This window comes from Lepidochelys kempii, chromosome 2, assembly GCF_965140265.1.
Source record: "Lepidochelys kempii isolate rLepKem1 chromosome 2, rLepKem1.hap2, whole genome shotgun sequence".
Lineage (NCBI taxonomy): Eukaryota > Metazoa > Chordata > Testudines > Cheloniidae > Lepidochelys > Lepidochelys kempii.
Window position 1 is genome coordinate 227,771,961 of NC_133257.1, and position 22,854 is coordinate 227,794,814.

A 22,854-nucleotide genomic window follows, 5' to 3' on the forward strand; every position below is an offset into this window, starting at 1 on the left:
TTTGAGATTTAGATGCTCTAGATTAAGCTATTTTAAATGAAAAATTAAATGGTGAAAGCCACCATGACTAAAGTTAATGCTTTTGCTATTTTAATGTATGGCCACGTGAAATCTGTTAAAGAAAAATATTTACTACATGAGAAGGTTTGAATATTCACTGGATTCAATGGCATTTTGTCACAGCAGCCTTTAACTTTTATGTAAAAAGCTGTAGAAGGTTTTCATCATTTCTCAAAAAGAAAAGGAGTACTTGTGGCACCTTAGCAACTAACCAATTTATTTGAGCATAAGCTTTCGTGAGCTACAGCTCACTTCATCGGATGCATACTGTGGAAAGTGTAGAAGATCTTTTTATATACACACAAAGCATGAAAAAAACCTCCTCCCACCCCACTCTCCTGCTGCTAATAGCTTATCTAAAGTGATCACACTCCTTACAATGTGTATGATAATCAAGTTGGGCCATTTCCAGCACAAATCCAGGTTTTCTCTCCCCCCACACACACAAACCCACTCTCCTGCATCATTTCTGATTACATTTGTAAATGAAAATTACATTTTTCATTAAATTAAAAATAACAGTGTCTGCCTCTGATTTTGGGTTTCCTACTTCAGAAACATGATTTTCAGAGGTGATGAGCACACCCACAACTCTCAGGGCTTGTCTACACCAGGGATTTTTGCAGTTACCACAGTTAAAATGCCCAGTGTATATGCAGTGCACTGGTGTGACTTACCTCAGTTTCAAATGGGGCTTTATATGGGTGCAAAAAATCTCTAATGGAAACAAAAAGGGGTTGGCACCCCAGAAAAAAACATGCCTCAGGTTTCTTAAATTGGGCAACCAAAATTAAAAGCCAGGGTGAAAATTTTGAGAAAATTGCTATGGTTTGGGGTAAGCAGCAAGTACCCTGCGAGAACAATTTCAGAGATGGGGCAAATGAGACAGCAAGCTTTAAAAGGAAAGCTCCTGAGTGAATGGAGCAGAAAAGATTTTAGGAAAATAGGGGCTTCAGGGAAGACTGGGGAGCAGGAGAAAAAGTAATGATGCTAGAGCAGGGAGGAGGTAGAAAACAGAGGGTGGTTGGGTAACAGAGCAGCAGCAGAATAGGCTATCAAGGGAATAATTATGTCAGCAGGCAGGAGACCTGCTGATTCATGGAAGGAAAGCTCTGTAAATGACAATACACAAAATACAAGTTAGGAATTGTGAATAAAGGCACAGTGTTCTCAAATCACCTCAGGTGGCTTTTATGATTACCATGGTGTTTTCAAAATTCCACACTGAACAGTATATATAGCCAAGAAGTCACAACAAAGGATTTATGGTATTATCTATAGCTCAGGAGCGTTATGAGCAGGGACTCTTGTGACCCAAATTCACTATTCGTATAAGCAGCTATAACTCCATTTTTAGGGATAAGTTCAGAAAAAAATTCTCCCTGTAAAATCCACATTTCAATATAATAGTTAAATCTAAAAAAATAATTTAAAAAAATCCCCACACTACCCACGGGCTTTTGTTGCTGCAGTAGTCAATGGAATTTAGAGATGCTCACAACTTTGCAGGATTGGGCAACAACATACGATAATCAACTGTTAAGTCCCTGAGCCCAAAGCCATTTTTAAACGAGATCATAGATGTAATACATTATTTATCTGTATGGATTAACAATACTTATCTCCCAAGTGACAGAAAAAAAGTAAAACCAGATTAAATCTGGGCACTGTCACCAGTAAACAATGAAAATCACTGTAGTAGTAAAATGACCAACACGTCTTCAAAATGATTATAAACTTATTGTGAAGAAAGTCTTCAAAGTAAAATGTTTATTTTCCTTTAGCTATTTTTCTCAATGAAATCATTTAGCACCTTGGAAATGTAATTCACTTGGTGCTGATAATCCCATCTCCAACATCTGTTTCAATCACTGCACCGTAAACCAACACATATTGCTTACAATTTATGCAATCAACTAAAAGCAGTAAAGTATGCAATATACTTTGTTGTTTAATGGTTTGACCTTTTCGGTAAACAATATTTTTGTTTATGGTTTAGTACATTATCACTAAGAAAGAGAAAGAGAGGACATAGATTTTGTATACCTATATAAATGTTGTTAAATTTTTTATATGGGAAGTCAAGGATCATTGTGCTTTAAGTGGTGTTTCAGAAGCCTCAGGGGAATTCTCATCCAGGTACTTAGAACAGTCTCACAGAAATGAACTTTGACACACAAAATAATATAGGATACATTATAAAACTGAATGAAATTGCTTCCTTTTTCAGTTCAACGAATATGCCAAATAAGCACTTTCAAATTTTTCTGTAGGCACCAGTTAAACTTTCATCTACTATCAAACAAGCAGCAATATAGGACAAATCACGGACCCAGTAAAGTCAAAGGCAAAACTTCTATTGATATCAATGGGACCAGGAGACCTCAAGTCAGCAACTGCTAAAAAAGTGCAAGATCTGAGACTATGGCTACACTACAACTTAAATCAATGTAAATTATGTTGCTCAAGGGTGTGAATTAGCCACCCCCATGAGTGACATAACTTATGCTGATTTAAGTTCTGGTGTGGACAGTGCTACATCGGTGGGAGAGCTACTCCTGCCAACATAGCTACTACTGCTCACAGGGGCTGGAGTACTTAAGCCAACAGGGGGGCTCTCTCTGACCAACCTGATTGACTTCTATGATGATATAACTGGCTCTGTGAATATGGGGAAATCGGTGGACATGATATATCTTGACTTTAGCAAAGCTTTTGATACAGTCTCCCACAGTATTCTTGGCAGCGAGTTAAAGAAGTATGGATTGGATGAATGGGCTATAAAGGTAGATAGAAAGCTGGCTAGATCGTCGGGCTCACCAGGTAGTGATCAACCACTCAATGTCTAGTTGGCAGCCAGTATCAAGTGGAGTGCCCCGGGGGTCAGTCCTGGGGCCGGTTTTGTTCAACATCTTCATTAATTATCTGGAGGATGGGATGGATTGCACCCTCAGCAAGTTTGCGGATGACACTAAGCTGGGGGGAGAGGTAGACACACTGGAGTGTAGGCACAGAGTCCAGAGTGACCCAGACAAATTGGAGGATTGGGCCAAAAGAAATCTGATGAGGTTCAACAAGGACAAGTGCAGAGTCCTGCACTTAGGACGGAAAAATCCCATGCACTGCCACAGGCTGGGGACCGACTGGCTAAGTGGTAGTTCTGCAGAAAAGGGCCTGGGGATTACAGTGGACGAGAAGCTGGATATGAGTCAACAGTGTGCCCTTGGTGCCAAGAAGGCTAATGGCACATTGGGCTGCATTAGTAGGAGCATTGCCAACAGATTGAGGGAAGTGATTATTCCCCTCTATTCAGCATTGGTGAGGCCACACCAAGAGTATCACGTCCAGCTTTGGAGCCCCCACTACAGAATGAATGTGGACAAATTGGAGAAAGTCTAGTGGAAGACAATGAAAATGATTAGGGGGCTGGGCACAAGATTTATGAGGAGAGGCTGAGGGAACTGGGTTTATTTAGTCTGCAGAAGAGAAGAGTGAGGGGGGGATTTGATAGCAGACTTCACCTACCTGAAAGGGGGTTCCAAAGAGGATAGAACTAGACTGTTCTCGGTGGTGGCAGATGACAGAACAAGAGCAATGGTCTCAAGTTGCAATGGGGGGGGGGGGAGTTCCAGGTTGGATATGAGGAAAAACTATTTCACTAAGAAGGTGGTGAAGCACTGGAATGGGTTACCTAGGGAGGTGGTGGAATCTCCATCCTTAAAGGTTTTTAAGTCCCGGCTTGACAAAGGCCTGGCTTTGATGATTTAGTTGGGGTTGGTCCTGCTTTGAGCAGGGGTTGGACTAGATAACCTCCTGAGGTCTCTTCAAACCCTAATCTTCTAAGATTCTATGACATCCTGGTAAAACTCCCATCAATCTCAATGAGACCAAGATTTCGCCCCTAGAAACTACTGTTTATAGAAAAAGTAAGGGTCTGACCCACTTCCAGTCCAGGTCAATGGAAAGATTCCTATTCACTTTAGTGAGCTCAGGCTTTAATGTAGTATTGTAACAATGTCATACTGACAGCAATAATGACTTTTATAAATGGGCATTGATTTGGGATTAATGAACAGAAGTCTTTGCCCCTCAACCACTATTACATTTCACATGAATACTTGCAAAGTACAAATAAACCCCAATATGTTGTGTTTTTCCCCCTTAAGCTTGTGTTGTGATCTTCCATTAACTTCACTGAGAGCAACATTTGAAGTTTGGATGTAAAATAAACAAATAAAAGATTCAAATGCTCCCCAAACACAGAGACATCATAAAATTCTAAAACTAAAAACACCAGTGCTTCACTCTTGTGATTTATGTCATCATAAGAGCCAGCAATATCTCAGTGCAATTTGCAGGCAGGATCCAGGGAAGCAAATCTTATGAATCTTATTCACAATTCCTTCAGCTGTGATTCTGAAAATGTAAAATACTGCTGTGTTTAAATGCCAAAGATATTTCTTCAAAGAACATAGGGCCTGGTTAAAATGTGAATGAATGTACTGGCATTAATAAAGGGAAAGATGGTCAGATTTATTTTGTAACTGAAGACTAAATTATAACAACGTTCAAAACCTAAAATTTCATTGTCAGAAGGTAGGTGGTCCCTGTGAGTACACCAGGCCCAGCTCCAATGTCAGAGTAGGTGAGACCTATTGAGCAAATTAAATGAGGCAGGCTACACAGGCCTGTCAGAGGGCAGGAAGAGGAGAAATGACTGGGGCAAGCTGTGCCTGGGGAGAGGAAACACAGAGGAGTGGAGCTAACTCTGGTGGTGGATCCCTGGAACAAGGGTGCAGATGCTGAGGGGGGTAGCATTGGGGCCAGTGTTCCAGAAGGGAGCAGAGCTAATTGGCTGTGAGAAGGGAAGCTGGTTGGAACTTGGAAGCTTCAAGAAACAGGATTACCAGAGACCCCTCGGAGGAGAGGTTATGACAACCTAGGACAAAGGGTGAACTGAGGAATTACTTTTGTCTATTATGTGCTTATGTTTGGACAAATAAATCCGCTTAAAGGAGACTGGGCATGGCAATAAGTGCTTGTTAAGATGGGGAGAAGCCCTGCCATCTCCCATATACTGGAGAACACAGGCTCCTGGAGCAGCCCCTGATAGAAAGGGAGAAAGAGGTAGATCTTTGGTGCTCAGTGAAGAGTGGGAAAACAGAGGCAGCATGCACAGAACAACCTTTGGCCACAAGGGGGTGCTTGGGTGATGGCCACTGTATTACATTAATACAGTTATTGAGAGCAATTCACCTTTTTAAAACCTAGAAGAAACAAAATGGAACATTACATAGTACAAATTAAAGGAGGGTAATCTAACTAACACCAGCCAACATGGATTTATGGAAATTAGATCTTGTTAAACTAATTTGATAGCTTCTTTTGATGACACAAGTTTGGCTGATTAAGGTAGAAGGACTGATATAATGTACTTAGAACTCTGTAAGGCATTTCACTTGGTGCCACATGACATTTTGATTCAGAAACTTGAACAATACGTACAAGATCAACATGGCACACATTAAATGGATAAAAGCTGGCTCACAAGTCACAAAATACACTTGTAAATGGAAACAATCATTAAGCAGATGTATTTCTACTGATCCCAAAGGGATCAGCTCTTAGTCCTACTCTATTTAACATTTTTATCAGTGGCCTGGAAAAAATATAAAATCATCATAGATGATATAGAGATTGGCATGGTAAATAACGAAGAGGACAGGTCACTTGATACAGAGCAATCTGGGATTGCTTGGTAAGTGGGAGCAAGCAAAGAATATGCATTTTGATCTGGACAAAGATAAAGTCATACTTCTATGAACAAAGAATTCATGCCAGACTTGCAGAATGGGGAATTCTATCTTGAGAAGCAGTGACTCTGAAAAGGACTTTGAGATCATGGTGGATAATAAGCTGAATATGAACTCCCAGTGCAAAGCTGTGGTCAAAAGGGCTACTGAGATCCTTAGATGTATAAACAGGAGAATATGAAGTATGCATAGGGAGGTTGTATTACGTCTCTATTTGACACTGGTATGACTTCTACTGGAATTCTGTGTCCAGTTCTGGTGTCCACACTGCAAGAAGGATGTTGATAAATTAGAGAAAGCTCATAGAAGAGCCATGAGAATAATAAAGGATTAAAACATGTCTTGTAGAGAAAGACACAAGGAGCTTAAATCTCTTTCATTAACAAAGAGAAGGTTAAGGGGTGACTGAATACAATCTATAAGTACCTATATAGAGAATAGAAATTTGGTAAGAGGGCTTTTCAATCTAGCAGACAAGGGCATAGCGAGAAGACCGAGGGACGTGATCGTCCCCCTCTATTCGACATTGGTGAGGCCTCATCTGGAGTACTGTGTCCAGTTTTGGGCCCCACACTACAAGAAGGATGTGGATAAACTGGAGAGAGTCCAGCAAAGGGCAACAAAAATGATTAGGGGTCTGGAACACATGACTTATGAGGAGAGGCTGAAGGAACTGGGATTGTTTAGTCTGCAGAAGAGAAGAATGAGGGGGGATTTGATAGCTGCTTTCAACTACCTGAGAGGTGGTTCCAGAGAGGATGGTTCTAGACTATTCTCAGTGGTAGAAGAGGACAGGACAATGAGTAATGGTCTCAAGTTGCAGTGGGGGAGGTTTAGGTTGGATATTAGGAAAAACTTTTTCACTAGGAGGGTGGTGAAACACTGAAATGCGTTACCTAGGGAGGTGGTAGAATCTCCTTCCCTAGAAGTTTTGAAGGTCAGGCTTGACAAAGCCCTGGCTGGGATGATTTAATTGGGGATTGGTCCTGCTTTGAGCAGGGGGTTGGACTAGATGACCTCCTGAGGTCCCTTCCAACCCTGATATTCTATGATTCTATGTATACCAAGAGCCAATGGCTGGAAGTTGAAGCTAGACAAAGTCAGACTAGAAATAAGGCACAAAATTTTTAACAGTGAGGGTAATTAACCATTGGAACTGCATACCAAGAATTGTGGTGGATTCTCCATCACTGGCACTTTTTAAATCAAGACTGGATGTTTTTTCTAAAATATATGCTCTAGTCCATAAGAAATTCAGGGAGGACTTATGGCCTGTGTTATACAACAGGTCAGACTAGATGAGCACAATGGTCCCAATTGGGCTTTAGAATCTATATGAGATCACAAATAAAATCTCAGATTTTGTCTTACTATACACCAAGAAGCATTGGCACCAGTAATCATATTTCTGCACAGTAGATATGTTTAATGATACAAACTTTAAAAATAAAAATTGAGCCACTTGAAGTCAGTTTATCCAAAAAAAGTACAACACGATTCCAAAACATGCTAACGTATGTTAGGGTGTATAATAGTTAACCCTAGTGAACATTAATCTTTAAAGCAATGATGGGAGGGAGGAAGTATTTGGTAAGATTGTTTTTTAGGTGGGTGTTATATAAGTTTGCCTCTAAAGATGAGCGTGGGATGAATTACTTTACAAAATGGCATTATGAAAGCATAACTCAAACTAGCCAGCTAGGGTTTTGACTCTGCAAGGGTCTAGTAAAACTGATTGGATTGGGAATCATAAGCAAATTGTTACAAAAATATAGCAAAAGACTTTAGACCAATCACACCTGAAGGGCTTGATTCTCATTTACATTAAGGCCTCTTTACATCACTCTGGCATTAAACTGGACCTTAAAGTGTGTGTGAATTACACACACACCCTTTACACTGTAAGACTGGCACAAAGGGACCTTGCTATAAAAGAGTAGCCGGCCCAAAGTGTAACTATACTAGATAGAGCAAGGCCAGATCCTCAACCTCTCGCTATCAGTACAAAACAGCTGTGATGCTGCAGGATCTGACCCCTCGTGATTCCCTATGCACATGGGAATTCTCAGGTGGTGTAGCACCAGTGCTTGGGGGAGGGAGCATGAGAAAGGGGCAAACTTTGATGCATCTTCAACTCATTGAGCCCCAGCTGCTAGAACAACTGGGGCTACATGCAGCCAGGCATAGGTTAAAGCAGCTTTTAGGGGACTGGCCTGTCTTTCAAGTAGACCCAGGATTGGGGGGCAGCAAAGACGGTTTGAAGCCAACTTTGCCCTACCAGGTGACTCCTCAAGTCTCGCCCTGAGCACAACTCACCCACACAGGAGGATCTGGCCCAGCAACTCTCCTTGGATTTACACTAGTGTAATGGAGAGAAGAATCTGGCCCAGTATTTACACCAGAACCAACAGTCATGTGGTCCTGTGTGAGGCACCCAGGAGTGGACTATAGCACACAGTCTGAAATCACTTAACTGCTTCACAAGTGCTGTAGGTGAAGACTCAAGAGTGGGGATATACTATAAAGACTTACCTGTAGAGAACTGGTATACCTTTGCACATGTCAACGCCCATATCCATCTGAGTTGCATGTGTGCAAAAGTTTTTGATTCAGGGCAGTCTTAGAAATTTTTCATTCATGGTTTACACGACACCTTTATAATAATATTAGTGACTAGTTGCCAATACAAATTTCAAAAAGGTTTTAGCAGCTTGTCTTCTCATAGGGAAAAAAACTTGGCTTTTGGCTTTTAAATTGTCTTTCATTTTGTTTTGTTTTGTTTTTAAATGAAGCTTATGATCTGACATAGGATTGCAAAACCTTGTTTGAAATATGTTCCCATAAGAAATATTCCCACTTGGAATGTGCAATATTTGTCTCTCTCTCTCATCACAGACTACAAAAATTTGTTTGGTGGTTTGAATGGGTTTTTAGTTACTGTATGCTATTTACCTTCTAAGTGCCATTAACAATAACGGAAGTTAAACATTAAAAATTCCAAATGTCTTTTTAATTGTTATTTAGTGAATGCTGCTATGACTTTGTATGTTTGGTGATAAATTAAAAGAAAAAGACATTTGGTGACAATATACTTGTTCAGTGCTTCACATCCCATGTTTTATTGTTGTTATTGATTTCTAATGCAGTTTTATTTTATACTCTACAGTCTGCGAGGTGACTTTGAGCCTTGTTTCAAAATACCTTTCTTGTTCCAGTTATCCTCATCTCTTACGAGCAATGTTCTCTGCATATCTATCTTAAGTACTTATTGTGACAGATGGACAATATTCTGCAATATACTGAACAAACTGTATCTAATTAAGATAAACTTTACTGAGTTAAGTTAAAACTTATTGAATTAGAGTTAACACCTCTGGGAGAATTGTATTAAACATGCAATGGCGTATGTGTTATTATGGAATTGTATGTACCCTCTCTAGTGGGAGGATGGTAATGAACTTTCTCAGTTATCAGCCTGCGGAGACACAAATATTCTAGTTCAAACTGGATTCTCTCAGGCTTTGGATAAAAAGCCAGAGTTTAGGCTGACCTAAGGCCTACTTCCTGATCCAGCAAATAGACTGAACCTCTGGTCCATGAAGGGCCCCAATTCTTAGAGAAGGATTTCAAGGTCTTGGCAAGCTGAGGCCCTATAATATTGGGTGCCAATTCTGAGCTGAAGCTCTGATGAACTTGTAACCACAAGGATGCCCCTAGGGTAGTGTATTAAAAGACTGCACTTGCCAGAGCCCATGTGAGAGTTAGGATGAGCTCTGGTAAGCTTATTAGCATGCATGTAGGTTCTTTTATTGTTTTTATGTTTTCTCTGTAATGCTTTGTACCTTAAGAATAAAGTAGGCTTGCTTAGAGAGAGCTGTGTAATAGTATATATCTGTAGCAATTACACTGTTACCTGTCTCTGAACAGAAAGCAGGCAGGTGTCCTAGGGCAACCTATCTGTGCTGGGAATGACACAATGAAGGCAGGGAACTGTCCATCCTGGGAATACTGTAGTCAGAAGAGAGATGGACATGTGTCTCCACCCAAGAGAGGGAACAGCTGGGGAGCTGAAAGCCAAGAGTGGGTGCCCTTGATGAACTACTGAGGGAAATACAGGTGCAGCTGCCCTGAATTGTGACCCTTAGATAGACCCCATTACTGTAATATCTGAGCACTTCACAATCTTAAATGTATTTGTTTTCATACCACCTCACTGAGGTAGGGAAGTGCTATAATCCCCATTTTACAAGATGAGGAACTGAGGCACAAACAAGCTAAGTGACTTGTCCAAGGTCACACAGAAAGTCTCTGGTGTAGCAAGGAACTGAACCCAGTCTTCTAAGTCCCAGATCAGCCTCCCTGCTGCTGGCTCATCTTAATCTCATACAGGAGCCCAAGAAAACATTCTGCTTTCCATTACACACAGCAACTCCACTGATTTTAGTATCTTACTCTAGATTTATGGCCAGGATATAACAGAGCCCCACATGAGTGCACAGGTGAGGGGAGAGTGCAAGGATCCTCTCTCCCCTCTCTCTCCTCTTGCACAACCTGCTCAATGACCTGTTATAACTGCCATCCGGGTGCTCAGAGGAATTCAGGGACTGGTCCCTTGGTGCCCCCTGGGAGCACACAATGTCTCAAAGAAGAGGTAATGACAGAGAAGAGGTATGGCCATATCCCATCACTGTAAATAATCCCCACACTAGTAAATAATAGTGATAATACACATACTACTATAACTTTCAGTTTGTTCAAAACATAGCGACCTTCTGCATGTGGGCTACCATGACCACATAAAGACAAACCCTTCATCTTTATACAGGCTGCCTATAAAATGATGGCTTGCTTCCAAGACAGGCTTTTAAAGCCTCTAATGGAGATGGTGCTGGCTAAAGTAGAGCTCTGCACCCCAAGTCTTGTGACGACCGGTACGTTCACACAACACCCACTGTTGAGATTTTCCACCATTGCATTTTAAGTCAGCAGGCCCCTGTGCTTTTTCTAAGGCCTGGTCTACACTACAGCTGTAAATTGACCTAAATTACACTACTTCAGTTACGTAAGTTACATAATGGAAGTCGACATAACTTAGGTCAACTTACAGCGGTGTCTCCCGCCGACTTACCTTACTCTTGTCAGGCAGATGGAATACAACAGTCGATGGGAGACTGCTTTGCTATCAACCTAGCATGTCTTCACCAGACCTGCTAAATCGACACCACTGTATCAATCATAGCAGTGCCAAGTTAGCTGGTAGTGCAGACATGGCCTAAGATGGGCTGGAGGTGTGAAGCTCACACACTCTGTGCAATCCACCTCATTTAGTCCTTCTCCAGCTTTAAAAAAACACCTATGGCTTTTTTGTTTTGTTTTTTTCTGAGTATGAAAGGTAAATAAAATTCTTACCTTGCAGTTATATGTATACTAAAGAAAATGTGCTGAATGAGGTGTCTCTACTCCCCTTTTCTAAGCTTTCCATGTACTTCCCCTCAGAGAATCCCTCCACATTTTGAACTCTCAGTCACTAATCTTGCTATAGATAATCCTATTTACTGTTCTGTAGAACAATCTTATAGCTGCCCCCTTCCCATCCAATTAATGAGCTTTTTTTAATCCATTCTGTGACAGATTAGCTCCCCATAAACAGATGATACACTTGGCCCAGTTCTTATAAGGCAGATGTATGCGCTTCACAGCAACGGGTCACTTCAGAAAAATTCTGGAAGGAGGCTGGGGAGACAAAGTTGTGTCAGGAACCCCCACTTATGCCTCCCTGCTGAGGCTGTGGCTGCTTGTGGTAGGTTGGTGGGCCCGTTCCATCCTGGAGGAGGACAGACAGGTGGATGGGGTTTATGGTGGGGATCTCACCAATGATTGGCCTAGGGCAGGAATCAGGGCTTTGTCACTCCACATTCAGCTCCAATCCAGGCCACCACTGCAGCTTCCTGACCAGCAGTGCAGAGAGCAGCGGTAGTGCAAGAGGCTACTCAAGACAAGCTGCCTCCCACTTCCTAAAAGGCCTAGCACAGCAGATTGGGTTGAGCCAAATCTGACACCTTAGACAGATGCCCAAAAGTTGGGGAGGAGGGGGAGAGAGCAACCAAGGTTTTGCTGGCTGCCCCACATAGCACATGACACCCTGCTTCACAAGACTAAAAATGCTTCAGACTCAAATATGTTGATTTTCCGATCCAATTTCTTACTTAATGATATCATTACAAACTAACTTGGAAGTATAAATGGTCACATTAACTATTTTAACAGAAATATTCGGCATAAATTAAGAAATACCCATTTCACTAGATGCCAACCAAGCTTCACAAACTTGAAGGAAAAGGAACAAAAAAAACAAGCACACTTAATTGTTATGCATCTCACACATGATTCTGGGTTGATTGCCAGATTTAGATGTGCTCTGAAGTAGGGAAGCCTGGAGCAGCACTGTGATACCACCGCTAACAGTGAATTCTGAGATTTGATTTGATAACACTGAAAAAAACAATAATGACAACAACCATGGAATGAATCCATAGGAGGCAAAGGTATCATAAAACACTGATGCCACTAATGCATTTCTAACTCTTGCCTGAGGGATTGAACCTTTTAAAAACACAGCTAGTTTAGCCTGAAAGCTTTTTCATAAATGCTTTAGCAGGCTAAACAGACAAACTTGAAAGAGACACAGTATTTTATTAAAGCGTACTGTAAAGATATTATTGCAACTAAAAAAAAATTATACAGGGGAAAAAACATTGACTGCACAGAAACCTACATCAAACTTCTGATTTTCAGCCCCAAAGCCTCTATTCATAACATTCAGTTTATTTCATGTAGGAAGGCACATTTATTACATATGAACAAAAATGCATTTTAAAACTGCTCCAGATTCACAATAAACACCATATGCATACAGATTTAAATTCTGAAGTAAATCAACATGTTATAACAAAACATTGCAACATTTTTTCCTCTTTCACTTTCCTGTTCAAAAGACTGGTCAACACCCACACACATTCAGGGCCCTCAATTTTTAGCAACCCTTCACATGCCAGTCCCCATCTGTTTTTGTTTGTATTTTTAAATGTGTGTTTCTAGCCCTTTTTGTTGCAGAGATCACCTTCAAAATATGAAGAAAGCTCCACGGTTGACAGCTGATGGAGTAATTTTTTCTAAAAACCAGTGATTACTCATGAGCCACACTAGAGCCAACAAAGGCTGGCCTTTGGGGCTTTTGAAGCCCATGGCCATCAATTCCTATTTTTTGATGGAGGGGAAGCAGCCCAAACTGAACTCTACTTTTGTGGGGAAGGGCACCAAGATTTTCACTAGTGGTGAAAGGATTCCACAAACTCCTTCTCAGCTGTTCACAGCTAATCCAGTTCTTCTTCTGAGCTACGAAAATGGTCTCCAGCTACAAGGGGTGGGGCAACAAAGCGGAGGAGCCAGCTTAGCCTGTAGTTGCTGACAAATGATGTGGGGGGTGGAAGAGGCAAAGGAACAGGAGGCCCTGCTTCCCTTTACTCCCAGATTCAACAGTGGCAGCCACTCTGGGAGAGGTGAGGAAGCAATGCAGAGGATAAGGGGAAAGGTGGGTGAACACTTGTGAGAGTAGAGGTTGCCAGGAAGCATCATATGCAGAAGCCAGAAGGGGAGAGGATATTCAGTGTGTAAACATTTGGGGTGGGGAGGAAGAGACAGGGCTGTCGTGGGGGGAAGGGAACAAAGAGAGAAATATAGGAACCTTCAAAAGATTGAGGGGGAGAGATAAAGATGCTGGAATGTGAAGAGACAATGGAATACAGATGAGAGCAAGGGGAAGACACAAGATAATAGGAGGGAGGGTATCAGGGCATGGATGAGAAGGAATGGGGCAAATATAAACAGACAAAATAAAGAAAAGGGAATGGTGATTTTCAAATAGAGAAACACACAAACAAGGGAGAAAGGAAAGATAGTAATGAAAAAACAGAAAAAACAGTAATCAGAAATGCGAAAATGATATGAAGATGTATACAATGAATCTGGAGAGGTACAGAAAGAAAAAGCAGGGGATGAAAAATGGGAGAAGGGAACGAATGCAAGAAAATATCCAAACTGTTAAGCTAGTGAATTTTATTGAATCAATTTATTTTCCTTTATTTTATTTCCCCGATGACCTCTTATTTCTGTTGGGGAATAGAATGGAATCACAATTGTGAATACATATTTCTACCAGTGGCTACTGCACATTATGTATAGTTAATTAACTAGAGAAAAAAATAGAATATAACCCCAAAATCACCAGAATCCATACTAAACCCTTGGGTAACAAGGAAGAAGTAGCCCCAAGACCTCCAGCTTAGCTGGAGAATTGTCTACAATTTTCAGATGATGGTTGTGACGCACAGGTTTTTTTATACTGCTCCCAACACCAAGGCATCTGAGCAAAGGCAGATAAGATCCATGTTTTCTGGAACAGAGGAGACTGAAAGAGGCTTCAAAAATTGCCCCTTCCTACCACCTACTAATTTAAATTAATGTAACCCCAAAAGTTTGTGGGGGCTTGGATGAGACAAAATTATCTCCTTGACACTCCCCAAAATACCAGGGCCAGCAAGAGCTGATGATGCCACCAACACATGCCTGCATCAGCACTGTTTTAGGTATTAGTGAAGAGGAAACTAATCTCTAACTTGTCTTGACAGGCAACTGATTTTCAAATATATTGTTATCATAGAATCATAGAATATCAGGATTGGAAGGGACCACAGGAGGTCAACTAGTCCAACCCCCTGCTCAAAGCAGGACCAATCCCCAATTTTTGCCCCAGATGCCTAAATGGCCCCCTCAAGGATTGAACTCACTACCCTGGATTTAGCAGGCCAATGCTCAAACCCCTGAGCTATCCCTCCCCTCCAAGGGCCAAGTTTCCAAACTGGCTTCCAAAACTCCGTCCACAAATTTTGCATACACAAAATTGACATTCCTCTCCCAAACCCCTCAGAAAAGTTTTTATTTTTCATACATAAAGGTCTGATGCTGCCATAGAAATGTAATATACAAGTTTGGAAATAAAAGCAAGAACTCACTCTAATTATAGTAAAGACAAAATATGTATCATTGTGAATATAACATCTGTTCCTGGGGACATACATTAAAAATACATTTTCCACATTGTTCTGGCATCCTTAGTCCTTCCTTTTATTTGATAAGATTTGTGCATAAGCAAATGCACTTCCAGAAGCCCCTTTGAAACCTTGCATAAAATGTCATATTACAGGCCAAACAGCACTTTCATTTTCATCACTACATGGGGGAAACTGGGGACAGAATTTCATTTACATTATATTACTGGTTTGAGAGAGAATACATTTTTAGATTTTGAAAAACATCGAAGTTCATCTCTTAGGACTGGCTACTCACATTAGGCCAGTTCCAATGCTCATTGAATGCCCTTTAAGGAAAAATAGGTAGCACAATCTGACCCCTGTTTACGGGGAAAAAATGGATCCTATCCTAAAATAAGCTTAATTTCAAATAGTTTAAATATTTAAATGTACAACATATTTCCATAAAGAGTAAACACATAACTTTAATAGAAAGAGCTATTGAAGAAGTTCATAGTAAAATAATGTCCTTATCTTTCCAAATACTATTAATATTTTATTTCTTCTTATTAGACAATCCTCAGGCTGACACTACACCTGAAATCCTGAGCCTACTGAAGTCAATGGGAATTTTTCCATTGGCTTCAATGGAGCCAAGTTTTCACCCTTTGTTATCTGAACATGTGCACCTTTATATGTACATACATATGCACACACATACACACACAATATATGCTACTTCTGTTCTGTAGAAGGTTGATCTTCATGCATTGTATAATGCTTTTAAACAACATAAACTTTCTGTAAACCCTTACTCTTATGATAGAACATAAAAGTCTAAATGAAGTGCTTCAACCTTATCAAATTTAAATGTATCAATAATTTTTGTCAAATTTCTACCATATTGATACGTTCACCTGAAATGTTTCAATTTTGTCAGATGAGAATATTCCAAAATAAATCTGTTGTATCAGAATTAAGTATCAAGTTTAATTTATAAGTTTGCTATTGTTCAATCACTTTCTTTAGTCTGAAATTCACTATGCTAATGTCTTATAATGCTTCTCTTTTCTCAAAAGATGAGGAACTTATCTGCAGAAACATCATTTACACCATTCACCTTAGGCTTTCGACAACTAGCTATAAGTGTTATTAATGGACCTCTAACATAATATATGCAGGGATTAAAAAGCAAATAGCTACCAATTTTCAGTAGCTCTTTGTCCAATGAGCCACAGCAGTTTGCCTGCACACTATCAATTGCAGAATTGCAGACTAAATAATAATATTTATATCTTACAAAACATCTTACGATAAGGTTCTTAATAAGTAGCAATATTTGAAAATATGCCAAAATATACAGAGATATTTGACAAAGCAAGAAAAAACAAATACTATTTCAAATCGACTAGATACATACCAATATTACTTATTACTGGTATTACATTACCACCAAAATAGGCATCCCATTGTGCTAGGCACTTTACAAATACAAAATAAAAGACAGTCAATACTTACTGGTTTAGCATTACATCTAGAATGAATGATGACCCAAATGCATCAACCTGGAAGCTGGCTCGGGCAACATGAGTGGACTGCAACGTTAAAAAGATTGGAATGTGTTAGCAGTCTGCTACATAAAAATGCATCACATAGATTTGAGAACATAATATAGACAAAAATGAAATAAAAGTACTAAGCATCAATACGCCATTAACCCAGGAAAAAATCATACTGTTTAGTGTACAAATATGTTGAATAATGGATTTTTTTACTGTATTATCTGATTTTATTCAAGATGGAGAAGTAGCAGGATAATAAGCCCAAATAAATAAAGGCAATATTCCCTTTAATAAATTTCTACCTTTACAACCTATTGTCAAACTTAGCATCTCTGCAGGTAGGAGTTTTCGATGCAGCATCCTGTACTGGCGTGTTATTTGTCTCATGTTATATCACTGTTGATCCACAGGAACTGCAGGACACAATACCTTTCTTTGGCATTCATATTCTCAACAGAAAGGTAAAAACACCACAAGCCAATCTTCCCTGACTAACCATCTAGATGGCACCTGGATCTGTAGTCAAATCTGTGGAGAACAGCTTGACAGCTGCTAATATGAGGCACGCTAACTTGGTTAAACTGCTTCATTGTGGTCTGGTCTAAACACCCTCAACCCTCACTGAAATTATATGGAGATGGAAGGTACTCAGCACCTTGCAGGATCAAACCCTTGATAGTCTTGATCCATGGAATTTTCACTCCTAAACACATACAGAGGAGTGATAACAGTGTGATAAATTGCTAAACCATACGGTCAGCTACATTTATCATGTGATTTCTGGCCGCCTCACTTACATTCTACCCACTAATCCATCTGTGCCAGAACAACTTCCAACATTCCAAATCCCTGAGCAGCTACAAAGAGCTGCCATTTAAAAAAACCTAAACAAACAATGTGCTAGAGAAGTCTCATTCCTTCTCTCCTAGCCAAATGTATCCTTCCTTCATTACCACCAAAACTGCACTAGTCAAATATTTAGTCCTACTCAATGACATGTATAAGGTCTGATGTCTCACAGCCTACAGAGCTAGAAATGGGAGCCTTCCCCCGCTCTCCATTAGAAAAGGAAAACTCCCAGTTTTCCAATGAGACACAGAGCACATCCTTCTAGTCCTAAAAGTCCCCAGAAACTAAACTGCAAAACTGATTTTTGTTTAAATAAAAAGACCTTTTTAGACCACTTTGGAGGAGTTTTAATTAGTTGCAATTCTTCTTTCCCCCTGAACCCTGTACAATTGGACTTGTAGTAACTAAGTCAAAGGGATTTAATGGCTTTATAGGCCGAGGGATTAAAAAAGTATTATTTTTTTCTTTAAAAAACCCCCATAATACATTTCTGTAAATAAATGCAGTTCAGGCTAGTGCAGAGGTTACCAAGGATTTACTGGCGGTCAGTTGGGATGGCCTGCACAACTCACTCCAAAGGTGTGGAAGCAAAGGCTATTTTTTCATGCTTCTCAATACTGGGGTTGGTCCAGTCCAGTCCAGTAATTTACAGAAGCCTCAAGTTTGTCCTAATTGATAGTCATCTGCCCATTGACCCAAGTGTCTTTCAGCACCTGGAGATTGCACCCTTTCCGCTCAGGAACATCCCTATGCCTGAGATAGTAGAGGCTGTTGTGGCCTAGGAACATATGCCATATCTGTGCCACCCAGGTACCCCGCGTATACAAGTGGAATCCTCACAGAGGCAGATAAGCCAGCTTTGAGACTACTTTGCAGAACAAAGTAGCCAGACCAGAATTGGGCCCAATAGATTTTTACATTTCATAAATGGGGTTGTGATAATAGGAAAGTTAGCCTGTAACACACGTTGCTCCCCTCTACAAGGCGCAGAGGCACGTATCTTCTGCAAAGGGGTCCACGAAAAGAAATGCCTGGGCAGCTATACTGGGCACTGTGAGTGCTCCGTTCACACTGGAATGTCATGTTCTGTTCACACTGGAAGGTCATGTGTTGAGAAAAAGCTGTTCAGTAAGCTCTCAGCATAAAGAGGGAAGGAAGACAGTGAAGTACAGTAGAACACAATTTGAAACCCAATCTGTCATGTTTGTACCGACAAAATAGTGCAACCAGCTCTCAGGCTGGTAAAAGCTTTGAAAAGGAAAAAATAGGGAAGGTGGCCCGAAAAACTACAGAGAAAATCCTCCTGGAAAGGCTTTCTGGCGGATGCTCCCTAGTTAGAGCTGTGGAGAGGAACAAGCCAATCTTCCTTGGCTTTAAGAAGAGGAAAGTTAGTTTAGTCTGTTCAGGGGCTCCCAAGGGTCCATCCTCTTTCGTAGGGAGAAGCTCTCCTCAGTACTATCAGTTGCTAATGATATCATCAGCAAGGTCAGAGCAGCACTAACTGCACTGAGAACAAAAATTCAAGCTGGCTGATGCCCTCAGAAGGGGATTGGTAGGGAAAAAATGGGATCTCCTCCAATGGTAGCTACTCCCAGGGAACTGGAGAAACATCCCCATCAGAAGGAATAACAGAAGGAAACAGAAGGAAAGCTCAGCTGAAGGAAGAGGAAAGGACCAGAGCCCCTGAACCTCCCTATCCAGAAAGTCAACATTATTTTACAAAGAGATTCCTGAAGGATTAAGAAGGGATGAAGACCCGGTAGCCTTGCCTACTCCTTGACTTTGGAATGCAGGGAGACATTACACCTGGTAGAGTTCACAGCACTAGGACTCTCCTATCTTTCCTTGTCTACTTCTCTTGAAGCATTGAACTGCTCCCAAGTTCCCTGTGCTACTCGCACCCACAATGAGCTACCAGGATCAAGTTCTCACTGGCATCACCATATCTTTTCCATGCCTGGAAATATATAGTGGAAACACATTCGCCATCAGTTTCCCTGGTGGAATAGGAAAACATGATAAGTAAAGGGAATTACATCCTTTTGGTCTGCAAGCTTATTTTTTAAAGTACGCTGCATGAGTATTTTGTTGAAGTTCACTAATATGGGAAGTTCAGTGTAAGAGTATTAACACAAATGACAGGGGTTCCCCAAAAATGTAGACACTAAATACAAATTTTAAAAATGGGGTGATTTTTTAAAGTGCTTAGAAGATCAGAAGTACTGCTGAATCCAGCGGAAGTTTGAGAGATAACTCAGATTGGATCTTCTCTTCAAAACGGTCCAGTTTTGGTAATGAAATGTATGTGCATATAAATCCCAGGAATTTAAATCCTGCTTTAGGTGTAAGATCCAATGTAAAATTAACTATGGAGCTGCCAAGGTGCCTCTTTATGGATATCTTTTTATACATACAATTTACATATTTATAGATTTTAAGGCCAAAAGACACAAGATCATTATGATCATTTAGTCTGACTTCTTGCATAACACAGGTCATAGAATGTCATGAGGTGATTCCTCCATCAAGCCTTTTATTTCTCATAGAGCTAGAGCAGATCTTTTAGAAAAAGACATATGATCTTGATGTAAAGACTTCAAGTGACAGAGAATTTATCCCATCCCTGAGTAAATTGTTCCAATGGTTAATTACCTCACTGTTAAAAATATGTAGCTAATTTCTAGTCTGAAATTTGTCTAGTTATGAGATTCTAGGCATTGCATGCATATTTTTATACACACACACACACTTCTACACATACAAGTTACACACAAATATGTATATATAATACACACAGTCTTCATGTTATGACTTATTTATTGAATTACAACCTTTAAAAAATGTGAATTGCTACAATTTTTATAATAATCCCTTTCATGTAAAATTAGTCAATATCAGGAGAGTGGGAGCTATTCTGAAACTTTAAAATTATAGGGTTTTCAGGATATTTAGAATTATTCTGAAGCCTTCGCTGAGTCTGCCTAAAGCAAAATTGTTCAAAACCCCTTCAATTCTCTCTTTGTTATGCAATAGTACTGAAGTGGTGACATAATTTTTAGGTGACTTTGATGTGCCCATATTCTCCATTTTCCAGTGCTATGCTGTGGGGTTACTACTGATGCCTTGCAGTAGTTCCCAGTTTGCATTTTATGTTCAACCCAAGATTCCACCATTTACATCTGTGGTCCCCAAGAATTCTAAGATTGGAACCCAAGGAGTTTAGAGAAGCCCAGATCTGGTACCATGTCCCTCTCTTGCTTGCCATTGCAGCTACTAGCACCCCCTGGATTATCAAAATTATCTGTAGCAAATCAACAAGTTTGCATTCCTTTTTCAGTTCTCAACCAGCAGTATATGCTCCTGATTTGTGTTCCAAATGCCCTCTTTTCCAGCTGGATTTTGCCACCTTTTTTTGGCAATTCCTCCAGCAGAAAATGATGGTCCAAGAACCTATTTATCTGCTAGAGGCCAAAATATGTTCCTCATCTTTTTTTTTTAATTGTTTGGTTGTTCCATGGAGGCATGTTTGCTAATCTCTCACTTCAGCAAACCAGTCAGTCGTTTTGAACCTGTTTATACACCTGCAACTGCTGTATAAAGATCTATGCTATTAGCTGTTCATTACTATATTATTAAATTCAAAGAGCATTCTAAAGCGCATTTCAAATTCTTAACAATGGACAAACTTTCACAATTGTTAGTTTCTTTGTGGGAGACAAAACTGATTATTCCATATGTCATTACACAATTACATCATCCATGGCTAATTTCATAGTAATGGAATTGCAACTATGAGAGGCATGAGGGTTTGTTGTTTGGAAATTTTTTTTAACTGTTAAGAATACTGTGCCATATTGATCTGGTCTGGAAAATTTCCTCCCCCAAACACGTATCTGAGCTTTGCAATTACTATGCTATTGGACACTAGAGCTGACCCTTGACCACTAGTATTCCCAGACAAAAACTAAAATGATGTTAAGGTAAGAGTAGGTATCGGTAATTTAAAGTAAAACATTACACGGATGTTGCAATTATCCAAAACTCATAAACTTAAAAGAAATCCAAACATGCTGAGACATGGAAATGCAGAGTTTCAATAGCCATTTTGATTATGCTTTTTATAGCATTTTTGTTAACAATACTGTTCAATATGAAACATTTCAAAAAAGTAACCTTTTTTGGCAACAGTTCCTTGGGGTTGTTTTTTTTAAAAGGCCATTTTGGACCAAAATCCTGTTTGTAGAAGAAATGTTGATGAACTCTAAGAGACTCAACAGAAGAAAGATATTTCATTCCGACTGACAGAGTAGACATAGCTTTAACCAGAGGCTGCTCTCTGTAAATTGGTCAAGCACGGGATTGAGGGAGGAATCCTACTTCCAACAGACTGGAAGTAAAGAGGGCTCCCTTACAAGAGCCATCCCTTAGGAAACAGTTTGCTGTAATAAAACAAGGAATATGCAACATTCCAAATTATCAATAAGGAGAAAAGAACAGAAAAAAATCCTCAGTCTGACAATCTGAAGTAAAATCAATTCGGTACTAGATCTGGTCTGGAATTTTTTGTCAAAAAATGTCAATTCATCTAAAGCAGGGGTAGGCAACCTGTGGCACACGTGCCAAAGGTGGCACGTGAGCTGATTTTCAGTGGCACTCACACTGCCTGGGTCCTGGTCACCAGTCTGGGGGACTCTGCATCTTAATTTAATTTTAAGTGAAGCTTCTTAAACATTTTAAAAACCTTATTTACTTTACATGCAAGAATAGTTTAGTTATATATTATAGACCTATAGAAAGAGACCTTCTAAAAACGTTAAAATGTATTAATGCGAAACCTTAAATTAGAGTGAATAAATGAAGACTTGGCACACCAGTTCTGAAGGTTGCCGACCCCCGGTCTAAAGCTAAACTTTTTGCTGGAATGTATCAAGTTCGACAAAACTTTGTCAAGAAAAATTTCTCGAGTTCAGGATGGATTTTTGAGTCAAAAATCAGAAGGAGAGAGACCCACCCCAGAAGAACCAATAGCCTAGTAGTTATGGCACTCATCTGGGACGGGGGAGTCCCTGCTCTACCTGATTCAGACCTGGATCTTCCATATCCCACATAAGTGCCCTAACCACTGTACTCTTGGCTATTCTGGAGTACTTCAGTCAGTCATAATGTGTGTGTGTGTCTGTTTGTCTCTCTTTCACTCCCCCACCCCATCAAAAGACTGTGAAAATCTCTGTTCCATCCTGATGCACAATGGGAAAATTTTTAAAATCTCAAATTCTCATGGGACAGGAAAACCATTTCTCACCCAGCTCTATTCAGTATGCTTCCTAGGCTCAGGATAATACTGAATATTTCTGCAAGATGCATGAAGTAAAAAACTTGCTTCTACATTATTTTTAAACAAGACTACTAATAATCATATTTTGACAATATGAAGTGCTTAGAGAAGAGGTAAAACAGCTAACAAAATTAACTCAGATTCCC

The 22,854-nt window shown here is 40.0% G+C and overlaps 1 protein-coding gene across 8 annotated transcripts in view; it reads right to left on the reverse strand.

Annotated features, from left to right (window-relative positions):
• Positions 1-22,854, reverse strand: part of ADAM22 (ADAM metallopeptidase domain 22) — a 196,425-nt gene that overhangs the window by 155,457 nt on the left and 18,114 nt on the right. For all 8 annotated transcript variants that reach the window (XM_073334068.1, XM_073334061.1, XM_073334066.1 and 5 more), the window contains exon 3: positions 16,481-16,557. In XM_073334068.1, the coding sequence (XP_073190169.1) occupies positions 16,481-16,557 (77 nt within the window). The remainder of the gene's footprint in view (positions 1-16,480; positions 16,558-22,854) is intronic.